The 27,244-nt window shown below is 40.2% G+C and overlaps 1 protein-coding gene and 1 pseudogene across 1 annotated transcript; both read right to left on the minus strand.

Moving 5' to 3' along the window:
- LOC100156936 (interferon alpha-11) lies at window positions 8,606-9,151 on the minus strand. The gene is given in 1 exon segment (NM_001130246.1): window positions 8,606-9,151. A coding segment is annotated over 1 exon segment (546 nt).
- Window positions 21,751-24,762, minus strand: LOC106509151 (annotated as a pseudogene).

Raw genomic sequence — 27,244 nt, forward strand, 5'->3', positions numbered from 1 at the left:
TTCACCATTATATCAGATGCTGTAAGCATGAGTTTATATTAATTACTCTAAATAGTGATTTAAAAAGTGTATTCTTAGATTTTTCCATCAGACTTCACACCACAAGCTTCTGTTAACCTAATTTTTTTTTTTGGTGTTTTTATTTTTTTTAATTTTTTATTAGAGTTGATTTACAGTGTTTTCTCAATTTATGCTGTACAGTAAAGTGACCCATTCATACATACATATATTCATTCTTTTTTCACATTATCCTCCATCATGTTCCATCACAAGTAATGAGACAGAGTTCCCTGTGCTATACAGCAGGATCTCATTGCTTATCCACTCCAGATGCAATCATTTGCATCTCCTAACCCCTAACTCCAAGTCCATCCCACTCCCCCACCCCACTCCCCCTTGGCATCCACAAGTCTGTTCTCCATGTCCATGAATTTGTTTCTTTTCTGAGGAAAGGTTCATTTGTACCGTATATGAGACTCCAGATATCAGTGATACCATATGGTATCTGTCTTTCTCTTTCTGACTTTCTTCACGTAGTGTGAGAGTCTCTAGTTCCATTCCTGTTGCTGCAAATGGCACTATTTTTTCTCTCTTATGGCTGAGTAGTAGTCCATTGTATACAGGTCACCACATCTTCTTAATCCATTCATCTCTTGAAAGACATTTAGGTTGTTTCCATGTCTTGGCTGTTGTAAATAGTGGTGCCATGAACCTAGGGGTGCATGTATCTTTTTCAATGAAAGATTTGTCTGGTTATATGTCCAAGAGTGGGATTGCTAGGTCATATGGTAGTTCTATATTTAGTTTTCTGGGGTGCCTCCATACTGTTTTCCACAGTGGTTGTAACAATTTGCATCCACACCAACAGTCTAGGAGGGTTCCCTTTTCTCTACAGCCTCTCCAGCATTTGCTGTTTTTAGACTTACTAATGATGGCTATTCTGACTGGTGTGAAGTGGTACTTCACTTAGTTTTGATTTGCATTTCTCTAATAATTAGTGATGTTGAGCATTTTTTCATGTGCCTGTTGGCCATCTGTATGTCTCCTTTTTAGAAATGTCATTTTCAGTCCTCTGCCCATTTTCCAATTGGGTTGTATGGGGTTATTTTGCTGTTGAGTTGTATGAGTTGTTTTTGTATTTTGGAGATAAAGCCCTTTTCACTTGCATCTTTTGCAACTATTTTCTCCCACTCCTTAGGTTGTCTTTTTAGTTTTTGGTTTTTTAATGGTTTCTTTGCTGTGCTGGTAAGTTGGTTTAGGTCCCATTGGTTTGTTCTTGTTTCTGTTTCTATTGCGTTGGGAGACTGACCTAGGAAAACATTTTTACACTTGATATCCGAGAATGTTTTGTATATTTTCACTTTGAGGAGTTTTATGGTGTCTTTTCGTATGTTTAAGTGTTTAAGCCCTTTTGAGTTTATTTTTATATATGGTGTGAGTGTGTGTTCTAGTTTTGTTGATTTACATGCAGCACTCCAGTTTTCCCAGCACCGCTTGCTGAAAAGGCTGTCTCTTTCCCATTTTATATTCTTGCCTCCTTTGTCAAAGATTAATTGACCATAGGTGTCTGGGTTTATTTCTGGGTTTTCTATTCTGTTCCATTGGTCTGTATGTCTGTTTTGGTACCAGTACCACACTGTCTTGATTCCTGTAGCTTTGTAATATTGTCTGAAGTCTGGGAGAGTATGCCTCCTGCTTGGTGTTTGTTCCCAAGGATTGCTTTGGCAGTTCTGGGTCTTTTGTGGTTCCATATAAAATTTTGGATTGTTTGTTTTAGTTCTGTGAAAAATGTCATGGGTAATTTGATAGGGATTGCATTGACTCTGTAGATTGCTTTGGGTAGTATGGCCATTTGAAGGGTGTTAATTCTTCCAGTCCAGGAGCATGGACTATCTTTCCATTTCTTTGAATCCTCTTTGATTTCTTTGATTAATGTGTCATAGTTCTCAGCATGTAAGTCTGCTTTCACCAACTTGGTCAGGTTTATTTCTGGGTATCTAATTTTTGGAGGTGTGATTTTAAAAGATACGTTTATATTCCTTTTCTAGTGTTTCATTGTCAGTATACAGAAATGCAACCGATTTCTGAATGTTAATCTTGTATCCTGCTACTTCGTTGAATTCATTGATCAGATCAAATAGTTTTTGTGTGGAGTCCTTAAGGTTTTCTACATATAGTATCATGCCATCTGCATAAAGTGACAGTTTTACCTCTTCTCTTCCAGTTTGGATACCTTTTATTTCTTTTGTTTGTCTGATTGCTGTGGCTAGGACTTCCAGTTACCTTGTTGAATAAACGTGATGCGAGTGGGCATCCTTGTCTTCAAGATTTTAGTGAAAAGGCTTTCAGCGTTTCTCCATTGAGTATTATATTGACTGTGGGTTTGTCATAAATGACCTTTATTATGTGAAGGTATGTTCCCTCTCTACCCACTTTGGTAAGAATTTTTATCCTGAATGGATGTTGGATTTTATCAAATGCTTTTTCAGCATCTATTGAGATGATTATGTTTCTCGATTTTTCTCTTGTTAATGTGGTGTATTACATTAATTGACTTGTGTATGTTGAATCATCCTTGTGAAGTTGGGATGAATCCCATTTGGTTGCAGTGTATGATCTTTTTTATAATTTGTTGGATTTGGTTGGCTGAAATTTTGTTGAGAATTTTTGTGTCTCTATTCATCAATGATATTTTCCTATAATTTTCTTTCTTGGTAGTATCTTTGTCTGGTTGGTATTGGGGTGCTGGTGGCTTCATAGACTGTCTTTGAGAGTGTTCTTTCTTCTTCCACCTTTTGAAAGAGTTTAGGAAGGATGGGGGAATTCCCATCGTGGCTCAGCAGTTAATGAACCCAACTGGCATCCATGAGGATGTGGGTTTGATCCCTGGCCTTGCCCATTAGGTTAAGGATCCAGCATTGCCATGGGCTGTGGTGTAGGTCACAGATGTGGCTGTGGCATAGGCCCGTGGTCTCAGCTCTGACTCGACACCTAGCCTGGGAGCCTCCATGTGCCAAGGGTGCAGCCCTAAAAATCCAAAAAAAAAAAAAAAAGATGAAAAGGAAAAATGGGTATAAGTTTTTCTTGTATGTTTGGTAGAATTCTCCTGTAAAGCCATCTGGTCCTGGACTTTAGTTTGTATAGAGTGTTTTTTATTACATATTCAATTTCACTTCTAGTGATTATTCTGTTCAATTGATCTATTTTTCTTGACACAGTTTTGTGGGCTTTATATCTCTAGAAAGCTGTCTATTTCTTTTAGGTTGTCAAATTGTTGGTGTATAATTGCTCACAGTATTCTCTTATGGTAATTTTTTTTTGTAATTCTGCAGTATTTATTTAGATTTCTCCTTTTTCATGTATTATTTTGTTTGTTTGAGTTCTTTCTCTCCTGTTCTTGCTGAGTCTGGGCAGAGGTTTGTCAATTTTGTTTACCTTTTCAAAGAACCAGTTCTTGGTTTTATTGATTTTTTTCTATTTTTTTGGGGGGGGAATCTCTATTTTATTGATTTCCTTTGTGATCTTTATGATTCCCTAACTTCTGCTCACTTTAGGTTTTGTTTGTTCTTTTTTTCTAATTCTTTTAGGTGGTGGGTTGATTTTTCTTTTTCTTTTTCTTTTTCTTTTTCTTTTTTTTTTTTTTTTTTTTTTTTTTTAAGGAAAGCCTGTGTTGTTATGAACTTCCCTCTAAGCACTGCTTTTGTGGCATTCCATAGATTTTAAATGGTTGTGTTTTCATTATCATTTGTCTCGAGGTACTTTTTAATTTCCCTTTTTGATTTCCTCGGTGACCCACTGGTTTTTTAGTAGCATGTTTTTTAGTCTCCATGTAGTCAGTTTTGTCTTATTTTTTTATTCCTGTGGTTGATTTCTAGTTTCATGCCATTGTGGTCAGAGAAGATACTTGAAATAATTTCTATACTCTTAAATTTGTTGAAGTTAGTTTTGTGCCCCAGTGGTCAATCCTTGAGAATGTTCCATGGGTATTTGAAAGGAATGTATATTCTGGGTTTTTGGGATATAATGTCCTGAAAATATCAATCCAGTCTAACTTTTCTATTGTGTCATTTAGGATCTCTGTTACCCTATTGATTTTCTGTCTAGAGTATCTGTCCATTGGTCAGAGTGGGGTGTTAAATTCTCCTACTGTTACTGTATTCCCATTAGTTTCTCCTTTTATGCCTGTTAGTATTTGTCATGTGTATCTGGGTGCTGCTATATGAGGGGCCTATACATTGATGAGTGTAATATCCTCTTCTTGAATGGATCCTTTTATCATTAAATAGTGTCCTTCTTCGTCTTTCTTTATGGCCTTCATTTTAAAGTCCATTTTGTCTGTTATGAGTTTTGTGACCCCTGCTTTCCTGTCTTTTCCATTGAAATGAAGTATCATTTCCCATCCCTACACTTTCAATTTATATGTGTCCTTTGCCCTAAGGTGAGTCTCTTGTAGCTGATACTCCTGTTTTTTAATCTAGTCTGCCGCTCTGTCTTTTGATTGGAGCATTCAGTCCATTGACATTACAGGTTATTATTGATAAATATGTATTTATTGCCATTTTAAACCTTGTTTTCCAGTTGATTCCGTTTCTCCTTTGATCCTTTCTTTGTTGGTTGGAAGATTTCCTTTTATTTTATACTTGCGTCTGCTTTTTAGTTTTTTTGAATGTATTATTTGATTTTGATTTGTGGTTACACTGTTTTTCAAATACGTTAACCCCTTCCTATATCTGCTTACTTTAGACTGATATTCATATAGGCTCAAACGCATTCTTAAAAAAAAAAAAAGACTAGCTTTTCTTACTTTCCTTCACCACATTTTATGATTTTGGTGTCCTTTTTTTAACATTTTCGTGTTTATCCTTTTGCTGTTCTTTGTTGCTTTTTTAAAAGTTTTTTTTTTCTATTAGATCTGTATCCTGGCTTATTTAAGTGATTACTTTCCAATTGTGATTTCCTGCATCCTATTTCTTCTTCCTCCTTTTTTTCTTTAGAGTAGCTCTTTCATAATTTCTTTTGGAATGGGCTTAATATTGCTGTACTCTTTCATTTTTTGTTTGTTGGAGAAATTCTTTATTTCTCCTTTGGTTTTAAATTATATTCTTGCTGGGTGGAGTATTCTAGGCTGCAGATTTTTCCCTTTTAGAACTTTGAATATATCTTGCCACTCTCTTCTGCATGGTAGTGTTTCTGTCGGGAAATCAGCCAACAGCCTTCTGGGAGTTCCCTTATAATTAAGTCTTTGTTCTTCTCTTGCTACCTTTAGAATTCTCTCTTTATCTTCCGTTTTTGCCATTTTTTTATTATAATATGTCTTCTGTGGGCCTCTTTGTGTTCAGATTGTTTGGGCCCCTCTGTGCTTCCTGTATCTTGATATTGATTTCCATTAGATTTGGGAAGTTTTCAGCCATAATTTCCTCAAATGTAATTTCAACCCCCTTTTCTTTTCTTCTCCTTCTGGAATCCCTATTATGCATAGATTGCCCTGATTTATATTATCCCTAGATCTCTTATATTGTCTTCATGTTTTTCAGTTGGTGTTCTGTCTGCTGTCCTGATTGGGTGATTTCCATTATTCTATCTTCCAAGTGACTAATTTGTTCCTCTGCACGATTCATTCTGCTCTTCAGTGCCTTTAACTCAGTATGTGTCTCTGCAAATGAATTTTATACTTTTTCTTGGCTCCTCCTTATACTTTCTAGTTCCTTTCTAAAGTCATCTGCCTAACTGTTTATATCCACTCTTAATTCCTTCATATTCACCCTTAATCCCTTCCGTATTTTCACTATCTCCTTGTTGAACTTGGTGTCTGGTAGACTGCAAAGGTCTGTTTCATTGTTATGTGAGAGCATCCCTGGGTATTTTGTGAGGGCTTACTATTTATTTTTGGCATGGGGTTGCTTTTGGTTTGAATGCTTGCTGTCTCTTTCCTCTGTGTGCAGGCTATTATCATCTTGATAGGGTGTTGCATGTGCTTACAGGCAGATGGAGGCAGTGGGGAAGGATAGTTACCAGTGCCTGGTTGCTGGGCCCTTGACGGTAGCAAGGAACTGAGGGATGGCAGCACAGGCTACTCCTAGTTGCAGGGCCCGGGAAGTGGTAGTGACCCTCAGGCAGGTGTAGGCGGTACCCTGAGCATTTGGCCTCAGCATGGTGTGTGCATTCCCAGGAAAGTGAGAACAACAATGGGTGGTGCTTGGTTGCGGTGCCCTCCTCTGTGCCAGTCTCTGAGGTGGTGCCTGCTCACCGACCCTAGTGGTAGCAGGCCAGGCCCACCTCTGAAGTCAGAGATAGCTGTTGTGATTTGCCCCATGGCTATAGCCCTGCCCCCCAAGAGTCCATGCATGTGCAGAGAAGGATATTCCTATGGCAGTCTGCCTCTTCTTTTCTCACCTTCCCAGCAATGGCACCTTGCTTCTCCTGAAGGCCTCAGACCTCCGCCCATGTTCCCTGGGCTTTGGTGATCTGCTCCCCCACCCTTGACACAACACCCCTAGCTCCCTCAGGCTGTCTCCACACAGCTAACACTAGTCCTCTCCCCAGAACTGACCTCCAGAGCCTGAGTCTCAGCACCCAGCCCCCACCTGAGCATCCCATGCTGTGGTGTCTGAGGGTGTCTCTCTCTCTCTGCTTTGCCCTTTTCAGTCCAACTGCTGTGCTTTTCTCTGCAGTGTAAAAGTCCCTCCATCTCTGCTGATCTCCCCATCAGTTATGTGGCTTCCCAGGGTGTTGATTCCTGCCCTCTTTCACAGCTCCCTCTCAGGAGTGCTGGTACCATCCTGATTCCTTTCTCTCTCTCCTTTTGTTCTACTTAGTTACGTAGAGGGTTTCTTGCCCTTTTTGGTGGTTTAATGTCTTCTGGTAGTGTTCAGTAGATGTTCTGTGTGAATCATCCTACATGAAGTTTTTTTTTTTTAATTTGCTTGTGGGAGAAGGTGAGTGCCACGTCTACTCCTCCATCTTGATCTTGCTCTCTTTGATAGAACTTTATATTGAAGTAGTGAATAATCATTAGACCATTGAGTACATTCCTGTGGAGCCTCTTGATTCATGATTCTCCATGCCACAATCAAGGTGCAGGGCAGGGAAGAAGTAAGGCACACGATGCTAGAAAATGGTAGCCTTCTTTTCACTATTGATTTCAGAGTTAGATATACACATACACTCAGTATTTTTCTGGGTAAGGTTTTGTCTTACAGCTTCTGAAGTCTTCTTGAAACAGAAATCAAAATAGAGAAGTAAAAAGGAAACATAAACGGTCCATACAATTAGTTTCCGTAATTTTCAATATGTCATGATTTTCTTTCTTCCTTCAACTTTCTTAGAAAGCTCTCATTGCCTTTGGATGCACTGAGGTCAGAGGAAAGCAAAAGTAAATCTGAACAAGATGAGAGTGAAAGTAGTAATATGACTCCCCAGGTGAAAAAAACAAGAGGAGTTCTCTTCTCTCCTCACCCTTCCAGCTTCTCCAGGATGGTTTCTGCTGATGAATTCCACCCAGTCAGCTCTCACTAGGGTGACCAGTGCCATCTGATTTCTCAAGGAGGGGCAGTTTCCATCTTCAGTTTAAATGAACGTATTGCATCTTCTAAGCAGTCTCAGTCTTTTACATGTAGTCTTCTCACCCTTCTCTCTTGACCTGTTAACCTATGACCATTCCACCTCATTTTCCTTTGCAGGTCTTCCCCCCCTCTTAACTTTAGGCTTTTCTCATTCTGTGCCCTCTTCCCATTTGATCACTTCTGTTCCCATGCTTTACACCTCAGGGAATTGCTTGGAAATCACCAGCTCCAGTACCCAATGGGCATTGGAAGTTAGATCCCCCGGTCAACAGTAAAGAAGAACTTCGACTTTTACTTTTGAGTCCTCACATGGCTTAATCCACCTTCCACTTAAAGCATTTCTTTTTTTCTCCCTTCTTCTCTTTACAACATTAAAACAACCTGATGTTAATTTCTAACATTAGCTAATACTAGTTTTAAACATAATTGATATTTGATTTTCAGTTAACTGATTACTTTTTTCAGATTTTGCCCTATAAAAATCAAAGATACAAGAAAGCAGCATTGGATTTCTTATGTTCACCTCTCTATCCTGAGGGTAACCTACAACCTGGCCTTGAACAATTTTATATTCACTCTAATGTGAATGTTATAATGGGAAATTAAAGGCACCATAAATCCTTTAATCAGTTTGAAAATTCAGAATTGGTGTTGTTTCTTTTTTAAAAATATACAGGTAGAAGAAGTTTCCTATTGTCAAAAATTAATAAACAAAGATAATAAATACAAAGATGATTTATAAGGTACATATAATATTAAATGTATAAAACATAAATCCTATAAGTAGGTAAATAAAAAAATCTTTAAATAGATAATTACATAGAGCAGCAGGGACATCTGTAAGGGAGCAGTGCCTGTAGAGCAGAACATGATGGTGCTTAGTACCCCTGAGAATCTTTGACAAACGATTCACTTCGTGGCAAGATGACACAGAATGGAAGCTCTGCCCTGGCATGAGAAGGGCTTGTCAGGCTGTGAGAAGCATTTCTATGATGACTATTTACATTTATAACTAACTGTCACTCTTTCCTACTGAATCCATCTTACAGGTGTGTGGAGGAAGAGAAGGATGTCATGACTTCTGCCCTGACGATCTCCCAGGCACAGGGGCTGTAGCTCTTCTCTTGCAGATAGAGGATGAGTCTGTGGAAGTATTTCCTCACAGCCAGGATGGAGTCCTCCTCCAGCAGGGGGGTCCCTTCCAGCCCCGCCTCCTGCATGACACAGGCTTCCAGGTCCCTGAGCTGCTGATCCAGTCCAGTGCAGAACTGGTGCAGGAGGCTCTCATTCCAGGCAGCAGCCGAGCCCTCTGTGCTGAAGAGCTGGAAGGTCTGCTGGAGCATCTCATGCACCAGAGCCATGGCTTGAGCCTTCTGGACCTGGTTGCCCCCCAAGGCCTCATGAGGGGATCCAAAGTCCCTTCTGTGGTCCAGGCAGGAGAAGGGAGAGATTCTCCTCATTTGTGCCAGGAGCCTCAGGGCCCTGGTGTGAGCCAGGCTGTGGGTCTGAGGCAGGTCACAGCCCAGAGAGCAGATGGCATTGTAGCTGAGCAGCACCAGGGCTGTGAAGAAGGCTGAGGTTGGGGCCATTGGGGATCTTGCAGATGCTGCTGTCCTGGCTGAGGTGGGTGACTCTGACCCTGCTCTCTAGGATCTCTGAAGACCTTCCCTCAGGCCTGTGTCTTAAAAGGAAACAAATTAATATCCATTTTTTATGTTACTTTCTACTTCTGATTTTGCTTTTCATTTAACACTCTCCATGGGTAGGGCAGCTTTTCTCAACCATTTTTTTTTTCATTATTCCCTCCCCTTCCCCTGCCAGAGAGCCTTCTTAGATGCTTTTTCCTAACTTCCCCCCTATGGAATTTTTATATGGAGATATACTGTGTACATGTATATTTATCCCATATACATTTCTAGACGAAGGTGAAAATTTTATTCTTTTTACTCAATGCAAGGTTAAGTATGACAAAAAATTTAAGATAAAAATTAAATGTAATAAATATTGACAATTTAAATGTATAACTAAGTTTGCAGATTGACTTGTTGTTGTTGTTGTTGTTGTTGTTGTTGCTATTTCTTGGGCCGCTCCCGCGGTATATGGAGGTTCCCAGGCTAGGGGTCGAATCGGAGCTGTAGCCACCGGCCTACGCCAGAGCCACAGCAACACGGGATCCGAGCCGCGTCTGCAGCCTACACCACAGCTCAGGGCAATGCCGGATCGTTAACCCCACTGAGCAAGGGCAGGGACCAAACCCACAACCTCATGGTTCCTAGTCCGGATTCCTTAACCACTGCGCCACGACGGAACTCCGCAGATTGACTTTTAATGTAACATTTACTTATATAAATAGAATATGTCAAATTACATATCAATAATATTTATAAATACTGCCTAAGATATCAATGTAAAATATCTTAAAAGTCCATCTGTGATTTCCCTGTCAATCAGCAGTTAAGGATCTACATGTCATGCTGTCCTAGGTATCTGCTCTGGTGCAGGTTCAACCCTGCACTAGGAAATTCTGATCTGGGGGCATGGCCAAAAAAAGAAAGAAAAGAAATTGAACCATTGAAACTGCTAAAACTACTTCAATTAAAATTATTTTCTCAATATATACTTCAGGTAATTATTAAATTTGGGTCATCTCATAAAATAATTTTTAACTTCACTAGCTGCTAGTTGTTCATCTAGATATGGTCCATAATTCTTTCTCTTTAGATCTAGACATAATTTTAATGGGCTGGATAAATTTATTATGATTAAATAATAAAATGTAACCTCTTTGTGCTTAATTCCCAAAACCCAAATCACACTGGGCTTAAACCTAAGTAAAACCTGCAAGGAGACAGTGGAGGTTAGAAGTCAGCAAAGGCAAATCAGAGCATTATGACTTTGAGATCAAGCATTGCTGGTGAGAAAGTCCTCTAATGAACCATCAGGTCAGCCTAGGTCATAGCACTGATCCTGCATAATGTTTATCTTCCAGAAAGTCAATGTCAGTGCTTCTCATATCATCCACATCCACAAGAGGATCCAAAGAGAAAAAACATGATAAAAGGAAGAAGAGTTTGTTTGATAGGGTTTGAGCTCTTGAGTGCCACAAATCATTGTAATAGCTAAGAATCGTTCATACCCTAAGAACTAATGTTGCACCTATAGGAGCCACCTCAGCCCACTGACATGTGTGATTTAGGGATCATCATCAACTGGGATCTTTCTCTGTGTTTTTGCATTAATTCCAGTTCTCAGAGACTTTCACAGGTTCAATCAATCTTTTTTTTTTTCAAACAAAAGACTACTTTGTAACTATCCCAACTGGACAAATGTTTTTTAATCTTTAATTTCTTTTTTTTTTTTTTTTTTTTTTTTTTTTTTTTACCCCCTGGCATATGAGGTTTAGGCTAGGTTGATCAGCTGTTGCTGCTGCCTAGCAAGCCACAGCAAGCTGATCCAAGCCGAGTCTGCCAACCTAACACCACAGCTCATGCAATTGCCAGATCCCTAACCCATGGAGCTATATTCAATTACTTCTATCTTCAAGTGATAATTTGTTCCTCTGCACGATTCATTCTGCTCTTCAGTGCTTTAACTCATATGTGCTCTCAAATGAATTTTATACTTTTCTTTGGCTCCTCCTGTATACTTTCTAGTTCCTTTCTAATAGTCATGTGCCTAACTGTAAGTATCCACTCTTAATTCCTCAATTCACCCTTAATCTTCGTAATTTCTACTATATCTCCTTGTTGATATTGTGTCTGGAGACTGCAAAGTCTGTGTTCAGTTCGTTATGTAGAGCATCCCTGGGATTTTGTGGAGCCTTATATTTATTTTTGCATGGGTTGCTCTTTGTTTGATGCTGCTTCTCTCTTCCTCTGTTGCAGGCTAATTATCATTCTATAGGGTGTTGCAATGTGCTTACAGGCAGATGAGACAGAGTGGGAAGATAGTTACCAGTGCTGTTGCTGCGGCCCTGACGGTAGCAAGGAACTTGAGGATGCAGAACGAGCTTACTCCTAAGTTCAGGCCCGGGAATCGGTAGTGACCTCAGGCAGGTTGTAGTCGTACCCTGAGGCATTATGGCCTCGATGCGTGTGTTGGCAATGTATCCAGAATTGAGAACACAAGGGTGGGCTTGTGCGTGCCTTCCTCTGTGCAGTCTCTGAGGTGGTGCCTGATCCACGACCCTATAGGTAGCAGCCAGGCCACCTCTAAGTCAGAGATAGCTGTTAGTTCATTTTGCCCAGCTATAAGCCTCTGCCCCCCAAGAGTCCTCATGTGCAGAGCAGAGAAGATCATTCCTATTGGAGTCTGCCTCTTCTTTTCTCACACTCCCAGCAATGCACCGCTTCTCCTGAAGGCTCAGACCTCCGCCCTGTTCCTCCCTGGGCTTTTTGTTTCACCACCACTTTTAGACATACAACTCATCAGCCACACCATCCCTTCAGGTGTTGAGCTCCACAACTAAACACTCAGTTCACCGACTCTCCCAGACACATTCTGTACCAGTAGCCTGAGCATCTTTCTAGCACCACCCACAACTGAGTCAATCCCGTATGCTGTGGTGATCTGGGTGGCTCTCTCTCTTGCTTTCCCTTTTCAGTGCCAATCTGTGTTTTCTCTGCAGGTAAAAGCTTCCCTCCTCTCTGATTCTCCCCAATCATATGTGGTTCCAGGGTTGTTGATTCCTCGCCTCTTCACAGCTCCCTCTCAGAGTGCTGGTACCATCTGATTCCTTTCTCTCTCTCTCTTTTTTCTACTTATTACGTGAGCTTCTTGCCCTTTTGTGGTGCGTTTAATTGTTTGCTGATCTCGGTCAGTGTTCAGTAGAGTTCTTGTGAATCTCAATCCTTACATGACAGTTTTTTTTTTTTAATCCTTGTCTTGTGGGAGAAGGTCGCATGTGCCAAGTCATACTCTTCATCTTTATCTTTTCTCTATATAACTAAATTGACAGTAGTGAATAATCATCTAGTACCAATGGAATACCATCAATTCCTTGTATCTCCTTTCTATAATATCTCCTCATTCCTCAACAATTCCTGCAGGCATGGCTCAAATCTCAATAAACACATACTTCAATGTACTAGATATCTCACTTCCTACTCTCTATCTACTTTACTTTGATTTCCAGAGTAATATATATACACATCACTCAGTATCCTTTATTCTGGTAAAGTCTTGTACTTATTCTCGAAAGTTTTTTGAACCTGAACTCAAATTAGAGAAAGTAAAAAGTAAATAAATGTCCATACATTAGTTTTCCCGTAATTTCAATATGTTCATTGAATTTTACTTCTTCCCCTTTCAACTCTTCTTTTTCAGAAAAGCTTACTACTAGTTGACCTCATTCGATGGGCACTGTACGGCTAGAGCGTTTTGATTCTTGACAAATTGAAGTTTGGTCATACTATAATATTGTACTCTCTAGTACCACCCATTTGATGTTAAATAGAACAAATATAACTTTGTAGTTTCCCACTATTCTTTCTTATACTTCAGCCTTCCCAGGATGGTCTCTCTGCTGATGAATTCCACCCTCAGCATCACCTAGCTGTGACCAGTCCATTGAATTTTCTCAAGGAGGGCAGTTCCATTCTTCAGTTTAAATGAACGTATTGATGCTAAGAGTCCTCAGTCTATTTACATGTATTCTTCTCACCCTTCTTCTCTTGACTTTAAACTATGACCCATTCCAACCTCATTCTCCATTTGGAGAGTTCCCCCCCTCTTAACTTTAGCTTTTCTCCATTCCTGATGCCCCTAGCTAGATTATTCTTATTCCATACATCATCTTCGTTTCTACATTCTTCCACTATCTCTTCAACATTCCCCCTTACAATATATAAATTCTTCATACATTCTATTATATACTACACATGATCCCCATCTCCTGTCTATCCCTCCTATAGTCTTAATTCTCTTCTAGTGCGTTGTGACTGCCTCTGAAATTCCCTAACATTCGCAATATGACTCATTCATATAACCTCTTCACCATCCTCGCACCTACATAATAATTTCACCCTTTGAGTTCCATACATGCAAATTCCACCTTTCCCACTAAAGCAAATCTTTTTCTCCCTTCTCTTTTTGACACATTCTAATCATCACAAACTTCATCTCTTCTTACTTCAGTCTAATAAAGTTATTCTATTATAATTGCCTAAATTTGATCATTAAATGATACTTTTTCAGATTTTGCAGTTTCCCATTAAAAACATCAAACTTTACAGCTAATGCCCAAATTGGATTTCTTATTTATTATCATATATGAAGCTTCTCCTATACATTTTAATCCTTTTCTCTACCTCTCTTCGAATAACACACTATATTCACTATAATTGAATTTAATGGAAAAGCACTATAAATTCCTTTAATCAGTTTGAAATTCAGAATTGTTTGTTTTCTTTTTAAAAATATATCAGTAGAGAAGTTTTCCCTTTCTGTCAACAAATTAATAAACACAAATAATAATTACAAAGATAGTATAATACATTGAAATTATTAAAGTTATAAAATAATCCGTTAGTAGGATAAATAAAAAATCTATTACATAGTTAATTAATCATAGAGCAGCAGGAATCCGTAAGGCAGCAGTGCCTGTAGAGCAAACATGATGGCTTAGTACCCTGAGAATCTTTGAACAAACGATTTCACTATCGTCGCAAATTGACAACAATGCAACTCTGCACTGGGCATGAGAAGTGCTCTCAGGCATGTGAAAGAATTTCTATCAATGACTATTTACATTTACTAACTAACTGATATTTATCCTCTTGCTGTTCCTTGTGTTTATTGCTGATTTTAAAAAAGGTGGGTTTTTATTCCTTTTAGTTCTGTATACTGGCTTATGTAAGTGATTACTTTCCAATTGTGATTTCCTGCATCCTGTTTGTCCTTACTTCTTTTTTTCTATAGTGGAGCTCTTTCATAATTTCTGTTGTTCATTGAAGAAAATCTTTATTTCTCCTTCTATGTTAAACTGTATTCTTGCTGGGTAGAGTATTCTAGGCTGCAGTTTTTTCCCTTTTAGAACTTTGAATATATCTTGCCACTCTCTTCTGGATGGTAGTGTTTCTGTCGGGAAATCAGCCAATAGCCTTCTGGGGGTTCCCTTATAATTAAGTCTTTGTTTTTCTCTTGCTGCCTTTAGAATTCTCTCTTTATCTTCCGTTTTTGCCATTTTTTATTATAATATGTCTTCTGTGGGCCTCTTTGTGTTCAGCTTGTTTGGGGCTCTCTGGGCTTCCTGTATCTTGATATTGATTTCCATTAGATTTGGGAAGTTTTCAGCCATAATTTCCTCAAATGTAATTTCAACCCTCTTTTCTTTTGCTTCTCCTTCTGGAATCCCTATTATGCATAAACTGCCCTGATTCATATTATCCCCTAGATCTCTTATATTGTCTTCATGTTTTTTCAGTTGGTGTTCTGTCTGCTGTCCTGATTGGGTGATTTCCATTATTCTATCTTCCAAGTGACTAATTTGTTCCTCTGCACGATTCATTCTGCTCTTCAGTGCCTTTAACTCAGTATGTGTCTCTGCAAATGAATTTTATAATTTTTCTTGGCTCCTCCTTATACTTTCTAGTTCCTTTCTAAAGTCATCTGCATTACTGTTTATATCCACTTTTAATTCCTTCATATTCATCATTAATTCCTTCTGTATTTCACTATTTCCTTTTTTTTTCTTTTGTCTTTTTGCCTATTCTAGGGCCGCTCCCATGGCATGTGGAGGTTCCCAGGCTAGGGGGTCAAATTGGAGCTGTAGCTGCCGCCTACACCAAAGCCACAGCAACGCGGGATCTGAGCTGCGTCTGCGACCCCACACCACAGCTCATGCAATGCCAGGTCCTTAAACCCACTGAGCAAGGCCAAGGGGTCGAACGCACAACCTCATGGTTCCTAATTGGATTCATTAACCACTGAGCCACAATGGGAAATCTGACTATTTCCTTTTTGAACTCAGTGTCTCTTAGACTGCAGAGGGCTGTTTCATTGTTTTTCCTTTAGGTGAATTCTCCTGTTCTTTTAACTGGGAATATTTCCTGAGCTTCTCAGTTTGCTTATATTTTTCTTATTCTGTGAGTTTAGGGAAATGAGGTACTGTAGTCTTGGAGGGCTATTTATATGCAGGAGTGTCCCTTTGTATTTTGCAGTGGCTGCTATTTATTTTGGCATGGGAGTTTGGATATTTGCTGTCTCTTTCCTGTTGAGCAGACTGGTTATCCCCTTGATAGGGGGCTGTGTGTGTTTCCAGGAAAGGAGGTAATGGGCAGGGCTAGTAGTCAGTGCCTGGTTGCTGGACTCCTGACAGTAGCAATGTCTTCAGGAAGTTGGCGCAGGCTACTGCTAGTTGCAGGGCCCTGGGAAGTGGTAATGAGCCTTGGGCAGAATTAGACACTGCCCAGAACATTTGACAGTGGCATCAGCAGGGCGAGTGCATTCCCAGGGGTGTGAGAGCAACAACAGGTGGTGCTCGATTGTAATGCCGTCCTCCGTGGTGTCCTCTGAGATGACTGGGGCCACAAGTGGTGCATGTTCATGGACTCCTGGTCGTGCCAGGCCACACCCACCTCTGAAGTCAGAGGGAACTCACATGGTTTTCCTCTGCTACCTGTATACCATGCAGGAAGCACCCTGTCCCACTTAGCCCGCACAGGATTGCTGCCACCCTTAGCTAGCACAAGAGGGTGAGTCCCTGGCCCAAGTCGTACCTCACTGCCTTAGCCCCGCCTCTGGGAGTCTGTACATATGCAGAGAAGGAATTTCTATAGCAGTCTGACCCTCCTCCTGTGCCCTCGCAACAATGTGCACCTAGCTTCTCCTGGCAGGCCCAGACTTCCTCCCAGGTTACCTTGGCTGTGGCATCCACTCCACAGTTCCTCCATCTGTCTCCACATCACCAATCCTAGTCCTTTACCCGGAAACTGACTTCTAGAGCCTGAGTCTCAGAACAAAGCCCCCACCCAAACATCTCAGGCTCTGGTGTCAGGGGCAGTGGTACTGGTGGTTTTTGTGGCTGTCTTTCTGCTTTGCCTTCCTCAGTCCAGCTAATGTGCTTTCTTTGTGAGTTTGAGGTCCCTTCATCTTGGCTGATCTCCCTGTCACTTAGGTGGCTTCCTAAGGTATGGTTCCTTTCCTCTTTCTCAGTTCCCTCTTGGGAGTGCAGGTCTCATCCTGATTACTTTTTCTCTCACTCTCTCTTTTCTTTTTCCTTTGTTCTACCCAGTTATGTTGAGGGATTCTTGCTTTTTTTTAAGAAGTTTAGGTCTTCTGCCAGGGTTCAGTAGGTGTTCTGTGTAAATAGTTCTACATGTAGATTAATTTTTTTGATGTGTTTGTGGGAGCCATCTTGGTCCCACCTTCTGTGTATTAATTTTGTGTCCTGCAACTTTATCAAATTCATTGATGAGCTCTTAAGATTTTTCTGGGAGCATCTTTAGGATTTTCTATGTATATATCCTGTCATCTGCAAACATTGATACATTTCTTTCTCTCTTTCCAATTTGGATTCCTTTTACTTGTTTTTCTTCTCTGATTTCTATGGCTAGGATTTCCAAAACTGTTGAATAGTACTGGAAAGAGCAGACATCCATGTCTTGTTCCTGATCTTAGCTGGAATTCTTTCAACTTTTCACCATTGAGAATGATAGTAGCTGTGGGATTGTCATATATAGCCTTTATTATGTTGAGATAGTTTCCTTTTATGCCCACTTTCTTCAGGGATTTTTTTTTTATAAGAAATAAGTGTTGGATTTTGTCAAAATCTTTTTTGCATGTATTGAGAATATCATATGGTTTTTATTCTTCAGTATGTTAATGTGATGTATCACACAGATTGATTTGAGGATATTAAAAAATCCTTGCACCCCTAGGATAAGTCCCACTTGATCATGGTATATGAACCTTTTAGTGTATTGGTGGATTTGGTTTGTTAGTATTTTGTTGAGGATTTTTGCATCTAAGTTCATCAGTCATTTGGCTTGTAATTTTTTTTTGTGATATCTTTGTCTGGTTTTGGTATCAGGCTGATGGTGGCCTCAGAGAATAAGTTTAGGAGTGTTCCTTCCTCTGAAATTTTTTGAAATAGTTTCAGAAGATTAGGTGTTAACTCTTCTCTAAATTTTTGATAGGATTTGGCTGTGAAACCATCTGGTCCAGGACTTTTGTTTGTTGGAAGTTGTTAAATCAGTTTCAATTTCAGTACTTGTGATTGGTCCGTTGATCTTTTCTACTCATTTTGGTTTAGTCTTGGAACATTGTACTTTTCTAAGGACTTGTTCATTTCTTCTAATTGGCCATTTCATTGGCATATGGTTGCCTATAGTAGTCTGTTACAATCCTTTGTAATTATGTTTTGTCCCTTGTAATGTCTCCTTTTTCATTTTTAATTTTATTGATTTGAGTTCTCTTTTTCTTGATGAATCACATGAAGGGTTTTTCAATTTTGTTGATCTTTTCAAAGAACCAGCTTTTAGTTTCCTTGATCTTTTCTATGGTTTATGTTTCTATTTCATTGGTTTCTGCTCTGATCTTTATGATTTCTTTCATTCTGCTAACTGCGTTTTGTCTGTACTTGTCCCTCTCATTGCTTTAGGTGTAACATTAAGTAGTTTATTGGAGATTGTTCTTGTTTTCTGAGGTAGGCTTGTATTGCTATGAACTTCCCTCTTATAACTGCTTTTGCTGCATCCCATAGGTTTTGGATTGTTGTGTTTTTGTTGTCATTTGCATTTAGGTGTTTTTAATTTCCTCTTTGATCTCTTCATGATACATTTCATTGTTTCATGACATGTTTAGTTTCCATGTGTTTGTGGTTTTTTTTTTTGCAGTTTTTCCCCTATTGTTGATTTCCAGTCGTATAGCATTGAGGTTAAAAAAGATGCTTGATGTGATTTCAGTTTTCTTAAATTTACCAAAGCTTGATTTGTGGCCCAGAATGTGAACTATCGTAGAGAATGTGTTCCATGTGCAGTTAGGAAGAATGTGTGTTCTGCTGCTTTGGGATGGAATATTCTGTAAGTATCTAATAAGTCCATCTGCTCTAATGCATCATTTAAGGCTTGTGTTTCCTTGTTGGTTTTCTGTCTGGATGATCTGTCCATTGCTGGAAGTGGGGTGTTAAAGTCTCCCACTATTTTTGTGTTATTGTCTATTTCTCCTTGTGGGGTTGTTAGCAGTTGCCTTATACATTGAATTGCCTTATACATTGAATTGCTCCTATGTTATATGTTGGGTTCATATACATTTACAATTGTTGTTTCTTCTTATTGGATTGGTCCTTTGATCATTATGTAATGTTTCTCTTTGTCCCTTTATGGTATTCTTTATTTAATGTCTATTTTGTCTAATATGAGTATTGCTACTCCAGGTTTGTTTTGATTTCCATTTGCATGGAATATTTTCCCACTCACTTTGAGCTTGTATGTATCCCTAGAACTGAAGTGGGTCTCTTGAAGACAGCATATATATGGGTCTTGTTTTTTAATCCATTCAGCCAGTCAGTGTGTTTTTGTTGGGGCATTTAGTCCATTTAAATATAAGGTAATTGTTGATATGTATGTTCTTATTGCCATTTTATTAATTGATTCATATTTGTTTTTGTTGGTGTTTTTTCTTCCCTTCTTCTCTTTTATTCTCTTGTGGTTTTATGACTGTCTTTCGTGTTATGTTTGGATGGCTTCTTATTATTTGTGTGTATCTATTGCAGTTTTGCTTTGCAGTTACTATGAAATTTTGATGTAGGAGTACACACACACACACACACACACACACACACATACACGTGTTTTAATTTGTTGGTCACTTAATTGAAAATGCATCTCCAGTATCCTGCATCTGTACCCTCCTCTTCTTACCTTTTCTGGTTTGGGTAGCATATCTGTTTGTGGATGTTTTCCTACTTTTACTATACGTATGCCTTTACTGTTGAGCCTTGCCATTTGAAACATTTCTGTTTCGAGTTATGGCCTTTTCTTCTCCACCTAGAGGAATTCCTTTAGTATTTCTTGTAAAGCTGGTTTAGTGATGGTGAATTCTCTTAGCTTTTGCTTGTCTGTAAAGCTTTTGAGTTCTCCTTAAAATATGAGCGAGAGCCATGCTGGGTAGATTAATCATGGTTGGGGTTTTTTTTCCTTTCATCACTTTAAGTATATCATGCCACTCCCTTCTGTTCTGCAGGGTTTCTGCTAAAAAATCAGCCAATAACCTTTTGTGGTTCCCTTGTATGTTGTTTGTTTCTTTTCCCTAGCTGCTTTCCATATTTTCTCTTTGTCTTTAATTTTGATCAGTTTGACTAATATGTGTCTCGGGGTGTTCCTCCGTGGGTTTATTTTATATGGTACTTGTTGTGCTTCCTGGATTTGACTGAGTGATTTCTTCCCTATGTTAAGGCAGTTATTGGCTGTTATCTCTTCAGATGTTTTCTTTGACCCTTTCTCTCACTCTTCTCTTTCGGACACTCCTCTCATATGGATGTTTGTGTGATCAACCTTGTCCCAGATTAACCATTGTCCCATTCTGGTTGCTTACTATAAAAACATGATAGGAGATGTTGGTATATTTTTGAAGATTAATCCCTTTTTGGTCAATTTGTTTGCAAATATTTTCTCCTATTCTGTGGGTTGTCATTTCTTTTTTGCTTATGGTTTCCTTTGTTGGGCAAAAGCTTTTAAATGTAATTAGTCCCATCTATTTATTTATTTTTTTAAATTTTCATTACTTGAGCAGTGGTTCAAAAAATATACTGCTGTGATTTATGTCAGAGTGTTCTGCTTATGTTTTCCCCTGGACGTTTTGTAGTATCTGGTCTTACATTTAAGTCTTTAATCCATTTTGAGTTTGTTTTCTCCTTTCATTTCCTTTTGGCATATGGAACTCATGGGCCAGGAATCAGATCTGAGACAGGGTCATGACTGAAGCCACAGCTGTGGCAATGCCATAGCCTTAATCCACTGTGCCAGGCTGGGTGTCTAACCCATGTTCCAGTGCTCCTAAGACTGTCCCGATCCCATGGTGCCAAAGAGGGAGTTCCATGAGTTTATTTTTTGTGTATGGTGTTAGAGAGTGTTCTAATTCCATTCTTTTACATGCAGCTGTCCAGGTTTTTTTTAATGATTTCATTTTGTATCACCTAAACTTGAGATGCTACTAGATACCAACTGTCAGAGGGAGTTGAGGACAGATTTCCAGAGTTTAGCTTTGACATAATAATATTCTGAGATTTTCCATCAGATCTCTGTTCAGAAGCTTCTGTTGACCTACTCAAAGAATCATATATTAAAATAAGTAACAAGCATCATGAGATTATTTAGTATATATTAGTCAGTTTTCATATCCTTAGCTGAGAACTCAACTCTCCTCCAGTAGCTGGATGGCGAGCTGAGTGCTACTTAATGCTGATGGAGCTTTCTTTCCCAAGCCTCCTAAGGCTGTGCTCTTTCCCTCCCAGCATTGTTAAGGCCTTACACCTGTTCCGTCACACTTGGGTCTCCCCCTGTCTCTGCCTGTCAGCCACACACATGGCCAGGAGTGCTGCATTCCTGCTACTTGCAGAGCCTGACTGAGGAGGAAAGGGAAGAGGGAAAGTGGTCAGTGTATACGCTCATTATGGCCAAACAAAGACTTGGGAAACTGAACTGCTCTGTCCAGGCTGGGATCAGGATGAACAAGGGACTTGGAGTCAGATAAAAGGTCTTATCCATCCACATATTTGAGGTCATATGCTTTGTTCCTTTCTTTTCTGAACTTGGGACCTCAAGACTGCAAGAGTTCAGTGATATTTGGGGGATATGTGAAGTTTCGTGCTGCTTTCTGTTCCTAGAGCTTGAGTGAGACATTTGGGGCTGTATGTGCCTGTGTCACCCAAGCATCCAACCCATGGCTGTTTAAGATCAGTATATTGATGGATCATGGAAAGGACTGGGAAGTCCTGTCCCGAGGCTTGTTCTCTAATGGATTTTCTCAATTTTTAAAGCCCTTCAACATTTGTCAAGTTGTGATGCTTTTGTATTAGCTTTTGGAAGGACTGTATTCAGCAGGACAATCATTAAGGAGGCTCAGAGGGTAGTGGGTGTGAGAGGCCACTATGAGACTCCCTCCCTAGCATCCAACATCCCTCCCTCCTCCTCCCACATCACAGTCAGCTCTCAGAGCTGGAGCAATCTCTTCTTTTATCTCAGTCCACTCCCTGCAATACTCCATTCTTCACCTCAGTGCTGCAGAGACAAAAGAAAACATAATTTCTTGAGAAAAATAAATTTGTTTGTGAGGGATGAATTTTGCTGTTTTTGAGAAGCAGAGACCATCTTTTTCAGAAGATACCTCAGCCCAAGGCTTCCTTCCCTATTCAGTTCCCCCTGGGATCCCCTCACTTCAGCCGCATGCTGGGCTTGGAGCCTGGGCTTCTACAGGGCAAGCTAGCAAGAGGGATGCCTGAGGTAAGGAAGAGATGAATCACCTTTCTGAAAAGAGGCTGGGCTGGTGTCATATTATCACCTTTCAGGTGAGCTCTGAAAATTGACATAGGAGCCTGGGTGTGTCCAGAGAAAGTTGGAGCCAAGAGAGAGAATGGAGGAGACTGAGTAGAATGTTCCACTGAGAAGAGATTCTTTGAAGATTCATGGCCAGGAGCTAGGATTCCAGGTTGAGTGTCAAGGACAATAGCTATAATGTAAGGCCCAGGTATGGATAGAGCTGTGTCTGTGTAAAGCATTTTCACACACATTCTCCTGGGCAATCATCTCAACAGCGCCCTGAGGTTTGTAGGTCTGAAACTTGGGAAGGTTAACTTGTCTGACTCACTATCCAAAATTTTGCCACCAAAACAAGCCTTGTTCCACCACGTCTCACACAGTCACCTGGTGGGTAAGCACCATGGCCCAGCTTTCACATGGACAAGCAGAGCTTGGGTGAGATGTGCCCCTACTCTAGATTAATTTGTTTTCTTGTTTTGACTCTCTCCTCTGAGGACCTTATTTTCTGAGAAGGACCAGCTCTAGGAGGTGACATTGCCAGCCATCATGGACTTGGGACTTTATGGAGAAGAGAACTAGGATCAAAATGGGCAGAGCCGGGGTGGTGGTGGGGGGACAGAATCTTTCCTTTCACAGCTCCTGTTAGTTTCTTCCTGCCTCTGAACTTGTGCTGAAGGACCAGGAAAGAAAGAAGAAAAAAAAAAAAGAGTTCATCAGCCCTTTTTCGCCCTTCCCCTTACTAAAGCGTCCACACAAACATCATTACTGAATAATTTGTGTGACTTTCTGCATTGATTTGAGAACTCTGTTCTTTCCATATTATTTCTGTTTAAAGTATATTCAGGTGTTTTCTGCTGAACCTTCTCTGCCAAGGAATTTTTGCTAATACCCAGGAATTATTTTAGAAATGTAATACACAGCAACTGCAAATTACCTTAAGCGTACAGCCCAAAGCATTTTCATACACTGAATTCACTGTGAAACTAGCACCCAAAGTGAAAAACAAAGATTTTGCCCAGGACCTGCCACCTTTCTTGTGTTCCATCCCAGTCACTCCCTCAGACCAGTTCTTCTCTATCCTCCCTGAAGGCAACCCCTGCTTCTAACAGTCGTGATTATTTCGGCCAGACACACTTTTATGCTTCTTGTGTATATTTTACTCACTGAATCCTTACAATAACCTAATGAAAAAAATACTATTTTTCCCATATTAAAGATGAGGAAACTTAGGGAGCATGTTGTTTGTGTTATTTGTCAAGGTCACACTGCTTTTAAGTAGCAGAGTTGGGATCTTGAGGTTTTGAAAAATCCTAGAATTTCTCCTTTCACTTGTGCCTTCTTTCTGTGGCTTCTACTCAAACACAAACCTCGAGGTTAGAAACCAGCTCAGAAACAGACACCTGTGTGGAAAGGGAGTCAGTTGGAGAGCTGGAAGCTGTCTTATGAGGAGTAAATGGTTCAGGAAAGCAGGACTGGGGAGAAGGTGGGAGGAAGAGTAACAGGTGCCAGGTCAGCCCATCACCGTCGTGTGTCACCAGCTTCCCTGGAAGAGATGACTCCTTTCTTCAGATATTTATACCAACTTCCATTTGCTGACTAGATATAAATCATGTCCACCTATGACAGAAGGACAGACCGTTTTCCTTAATTACTGGGATTTCTCTCTCTTCCATGTAGTTCCACATTTTTCACAAGCATTTCCTGGAAAGTGGTAGGATGGTGCCATAGGACAAAATGGATGACTATCATTCTGACATAGATTTATGTAGAAAAAATAAGGGTTTGCATTTTCAGAATTAAAAAAAAAAAACTCAAAAACGTTTCTTTCATTAGAGTTGAATAATAAAACATTAGGCAACTTTAATGAAAAAGGTGAACATGATTTCTAACTTTTAATACAATGTAAGCAGAAATACCTTTTATATGAAATTATAAATGAGACATAAGAATAAATAAATAGAAATTAGTAAATAAGCAATAAATAAATCACATCAGAGCAAACAGCTCTTAGGGCCTGATGTCCAGGGAAGTTTTACTACTGAAAAAGTATTACTCGAATTATTTCAATAAGTTTTGTGACTAAAACAGAAATGAATTTTGTGAAATGACCAGAGTCGAATGTACAAGGTGATTTGGCATCTTAATCAATGAGAATCATGTTACGGTGATGCCAGGTCTCCATCCGCATTGGGCAACCTTTCTTGCAAAGTGGTTGATGACGACAAGGGTCTCAGATTTCCACTGTGACATTCTCCCAGGCACAGTCCCTGTATTTTTTCTCTTTCAGATAGAGGTGGATTCCCTGGAAGTACCTCTTCCCAGGGCAGATACCTGCTCTCCCCTCACCTGCACCAAGCAGGAGTCCAGGTCTTCCATCTGCTGATGGAGTCCAGAGCAGAGCTTGTCTAGGCGGGTGGAGTCCTAGGCAGCAGAGGAGTGCTCTGTGTGGAAGAGGAGGAAGGTCTGCTGGAGCATCTTGTGGAGGACAAAGATGGCCTGGGCCTTCTGCAGGTGGCTGCGTTCCACCATCTCCTGGGGGAACCCGAAGTCTTTTCTGCCCTTCAGACAGAAGGAAGGGGAGATTCTCCTCATTTGACACAGAAGCACCAGGTTCTTCCTGCTGACGTGCACATGGTTCTGAGACAGGTCACAGCTCACAGAGATCCCCCAGGGCCGTAGTTGAACACCACCAGGGCCATCAGTAGAGAGAACACAAAGGCCATGGGGAAAATGAGGGCGCTGCTGGCCTGGCTGAGATGGGTGTCTGGGGGAACCTTGCAGGTAGGTTCTCTGATGCCATTCTCTCTAAGCAAGGCCACTAAACAGGGAACACAGTAATTTTCATTTTCTAAACATTTCTCTACACTTTCACTTCTTTTTTGGTTTTCATTTATGTATTTTCCATATGGTATAAGACAAAGTCATTACTCTAAACCATTAATTTTGTCATAGAGGTTTAGTTTTCCCCATAAAGTTCAGATATGTTCATCCAAATGGATCTTTATTAATCAAGTAAGAAGGGTCTCTGTCTTAAAATCAGAAGTGATGTACGTGTGTAAAACCATGTCTCCCTTTCACGCCTAAATATTGCTCTTCTGTGTTCTAGGTACAAATATCTACAGCCTGAATTTGGATCCATTTTTCCCACCTTCTTTACGTGAGAGGCCAGATCCCTCAGCTCTTTGGCTTCTGTATTTATTTATAGATTTCCCAGACCATCTCTGGCAGTTAAGATCTTTGTATCAAAGAGGAGTTTTCCTTCGTGTTCGATTTACAGGAGAGGCTGATGATTATGAGTGAATGAGCTTTTCCTATGTTTCTCTTGCTTCTAGAATATGTTCATGCAGATCCATGAGGTTCTGCTCTTAGGAGACCAGGAGGTCATGACTATTACACATATAAGCCTCTCTTTTCATCATTTTCTTATGGGGGACCTGTAGTCCTCCACAGCCTGGCCAATACCCCTACCACATATTTTGATTATTTTCATGAGACTGTGAGTTTGGAGATTCTAATTCCAAGATGATTGTGTTTTCCCCGCAGCACCTCACTCACAAAGGAGATGTCACATCTAGTAACACCTTGTCCTCTAGAGGGAGAGAGTCCACTTCCTAACCTCCTGGACCCATTCCCTGAGGCAGGCTCAACACATCCTGAAGACTAAAATCTTCTCTCTGTGGAGGAGCCTGTTTATTTGTTGGGAAAATAATCCATCTCCCAGGATCTCCGCCTTTGTCCCCAGAGTGTTTTCGTGAAGGACCCTGATCCTCAGTGGTGACCTCCTTCTCTCCTGACCTGTGTCCTCAGGTATCAAAGGTTTCAGCAGCCCTCAGATGCTGAAAGCAAAGGTTTGTTCTGTCTTAGAAGGTGGAGGTATTATCCAATCGCAATCATTTTACCTCGAGTAGACAAATAATTTGTATTTTTGCCAAAGATAAATTTCTTATTCAACTCTTTTACTTAGACATTTGAACAGTTCTTCTACTCAGAGTTTCTCAGCTGAGGACAGGAGATTCACTGATGATGTTGTCTCTCCTGAGAAGCTCACGTCACCGAAACTAGTGACCTTTGGTTGTTCATTCATTCAGTTGGTCCCACTGGGCTTCTCTGTCTCTGTCTCCGTCTCCCTCTGAGAACTCAGGGCAGTGAGGCCCAGGCCATCATGTCAGGTAGAAATTGCCTTCTTTCCTTTGCTTGTGTGTGATTCTTCACTTAAAGGCTTACAAGTTATATTCACTGAGGGTCTTATTGTGCAAGATTAGTCTTGCTGCTCCAATGGTAGTTTAAATTCATGATGAGGTAAGAACAATAAAGGGAAGTAAAAGAAAGGCAAAGGAACTGCACTCTCTATCATTTTCAAGACTGCAGATTTTTTGGTTTCTTGTGACAACTTTCCTAGAGAGTAAAAGCTGACCTTTGTTTTGTGGGCAAAAAGAAAACAAATGTAAGTCTGAATTTCATGAATGTGAAAGAAGGGAAGTGGTTTTCCCCTCACACACGTTATGTGTTCTATGTTAGCAAGCTTCCGTGCAGCACAGATGGGGACAAGGCTATGCAGAGGGGAAGGGTGAGGCCAGTATGAACAACAGGAAGGCAGGCACATGGCTGCTTCTGCGAGAGGCTCAGAGAAGACCCACTCCTGAGTCAATTGACAGCCTTCAGATTTGCAAGTTAAGCCACTTGAATTTTTTTAATTTAATGCATATGTGGCCAGGTCTGAAGCAAAGAGAAGAAATCAGCTCATATGAGACTAGAAACCTTGGAGTTTCCATTGTACTTCAACAGGTTGTCTAACAGGATTCGAGTTTGAGCCTTGGCCTTGCTCAGTGGGTTAAGGGCTGGATATTGCTGCAAGCTGTGTCTTAGGTGGCAGATGTGGCTTGGATCCTATGTTCCTGTGGCTGTGGTGCAGGCTGGCAGCTGCATTGCCCATTCAACCTCTAGCCTGGAAATTTCCATATAAGACAGGCAGGGCCATGAAAAAAAAAAGAGAGACAGAGAGAGTGAGAGAGATTGGAAAACAGAACCCCAGTTGCTAGAAGAGTAAACCTCTGTGGCAGGATCTTGGAGATGAGCCTTGCTGAGCATGTGTCTAGTTGATAAATCCAGTCGGGCAATGAAAAGAATGCTCTGAGAAAACTAGAATTACAAAGAAGGAAATTCCTAGATTATGGAATATCCTGATATTAATCTAGATAATAGTAA

The sequence above is a fragment of the Sus scrofa genome, chromosome 1 (genome assembly GCF_000003025.6).
Source record: "Sus scrofa isolate TJ Tabasco breed Duroc chromosome 1, Sscrofa11.1, whole genome shotgun sequence".
Classification (NCBI taxonomy): Eukaryota; Metazoa; Chordata; class Mammalia; order Artiodactyla; family Suidae; genus Sus; species Sus scrofa.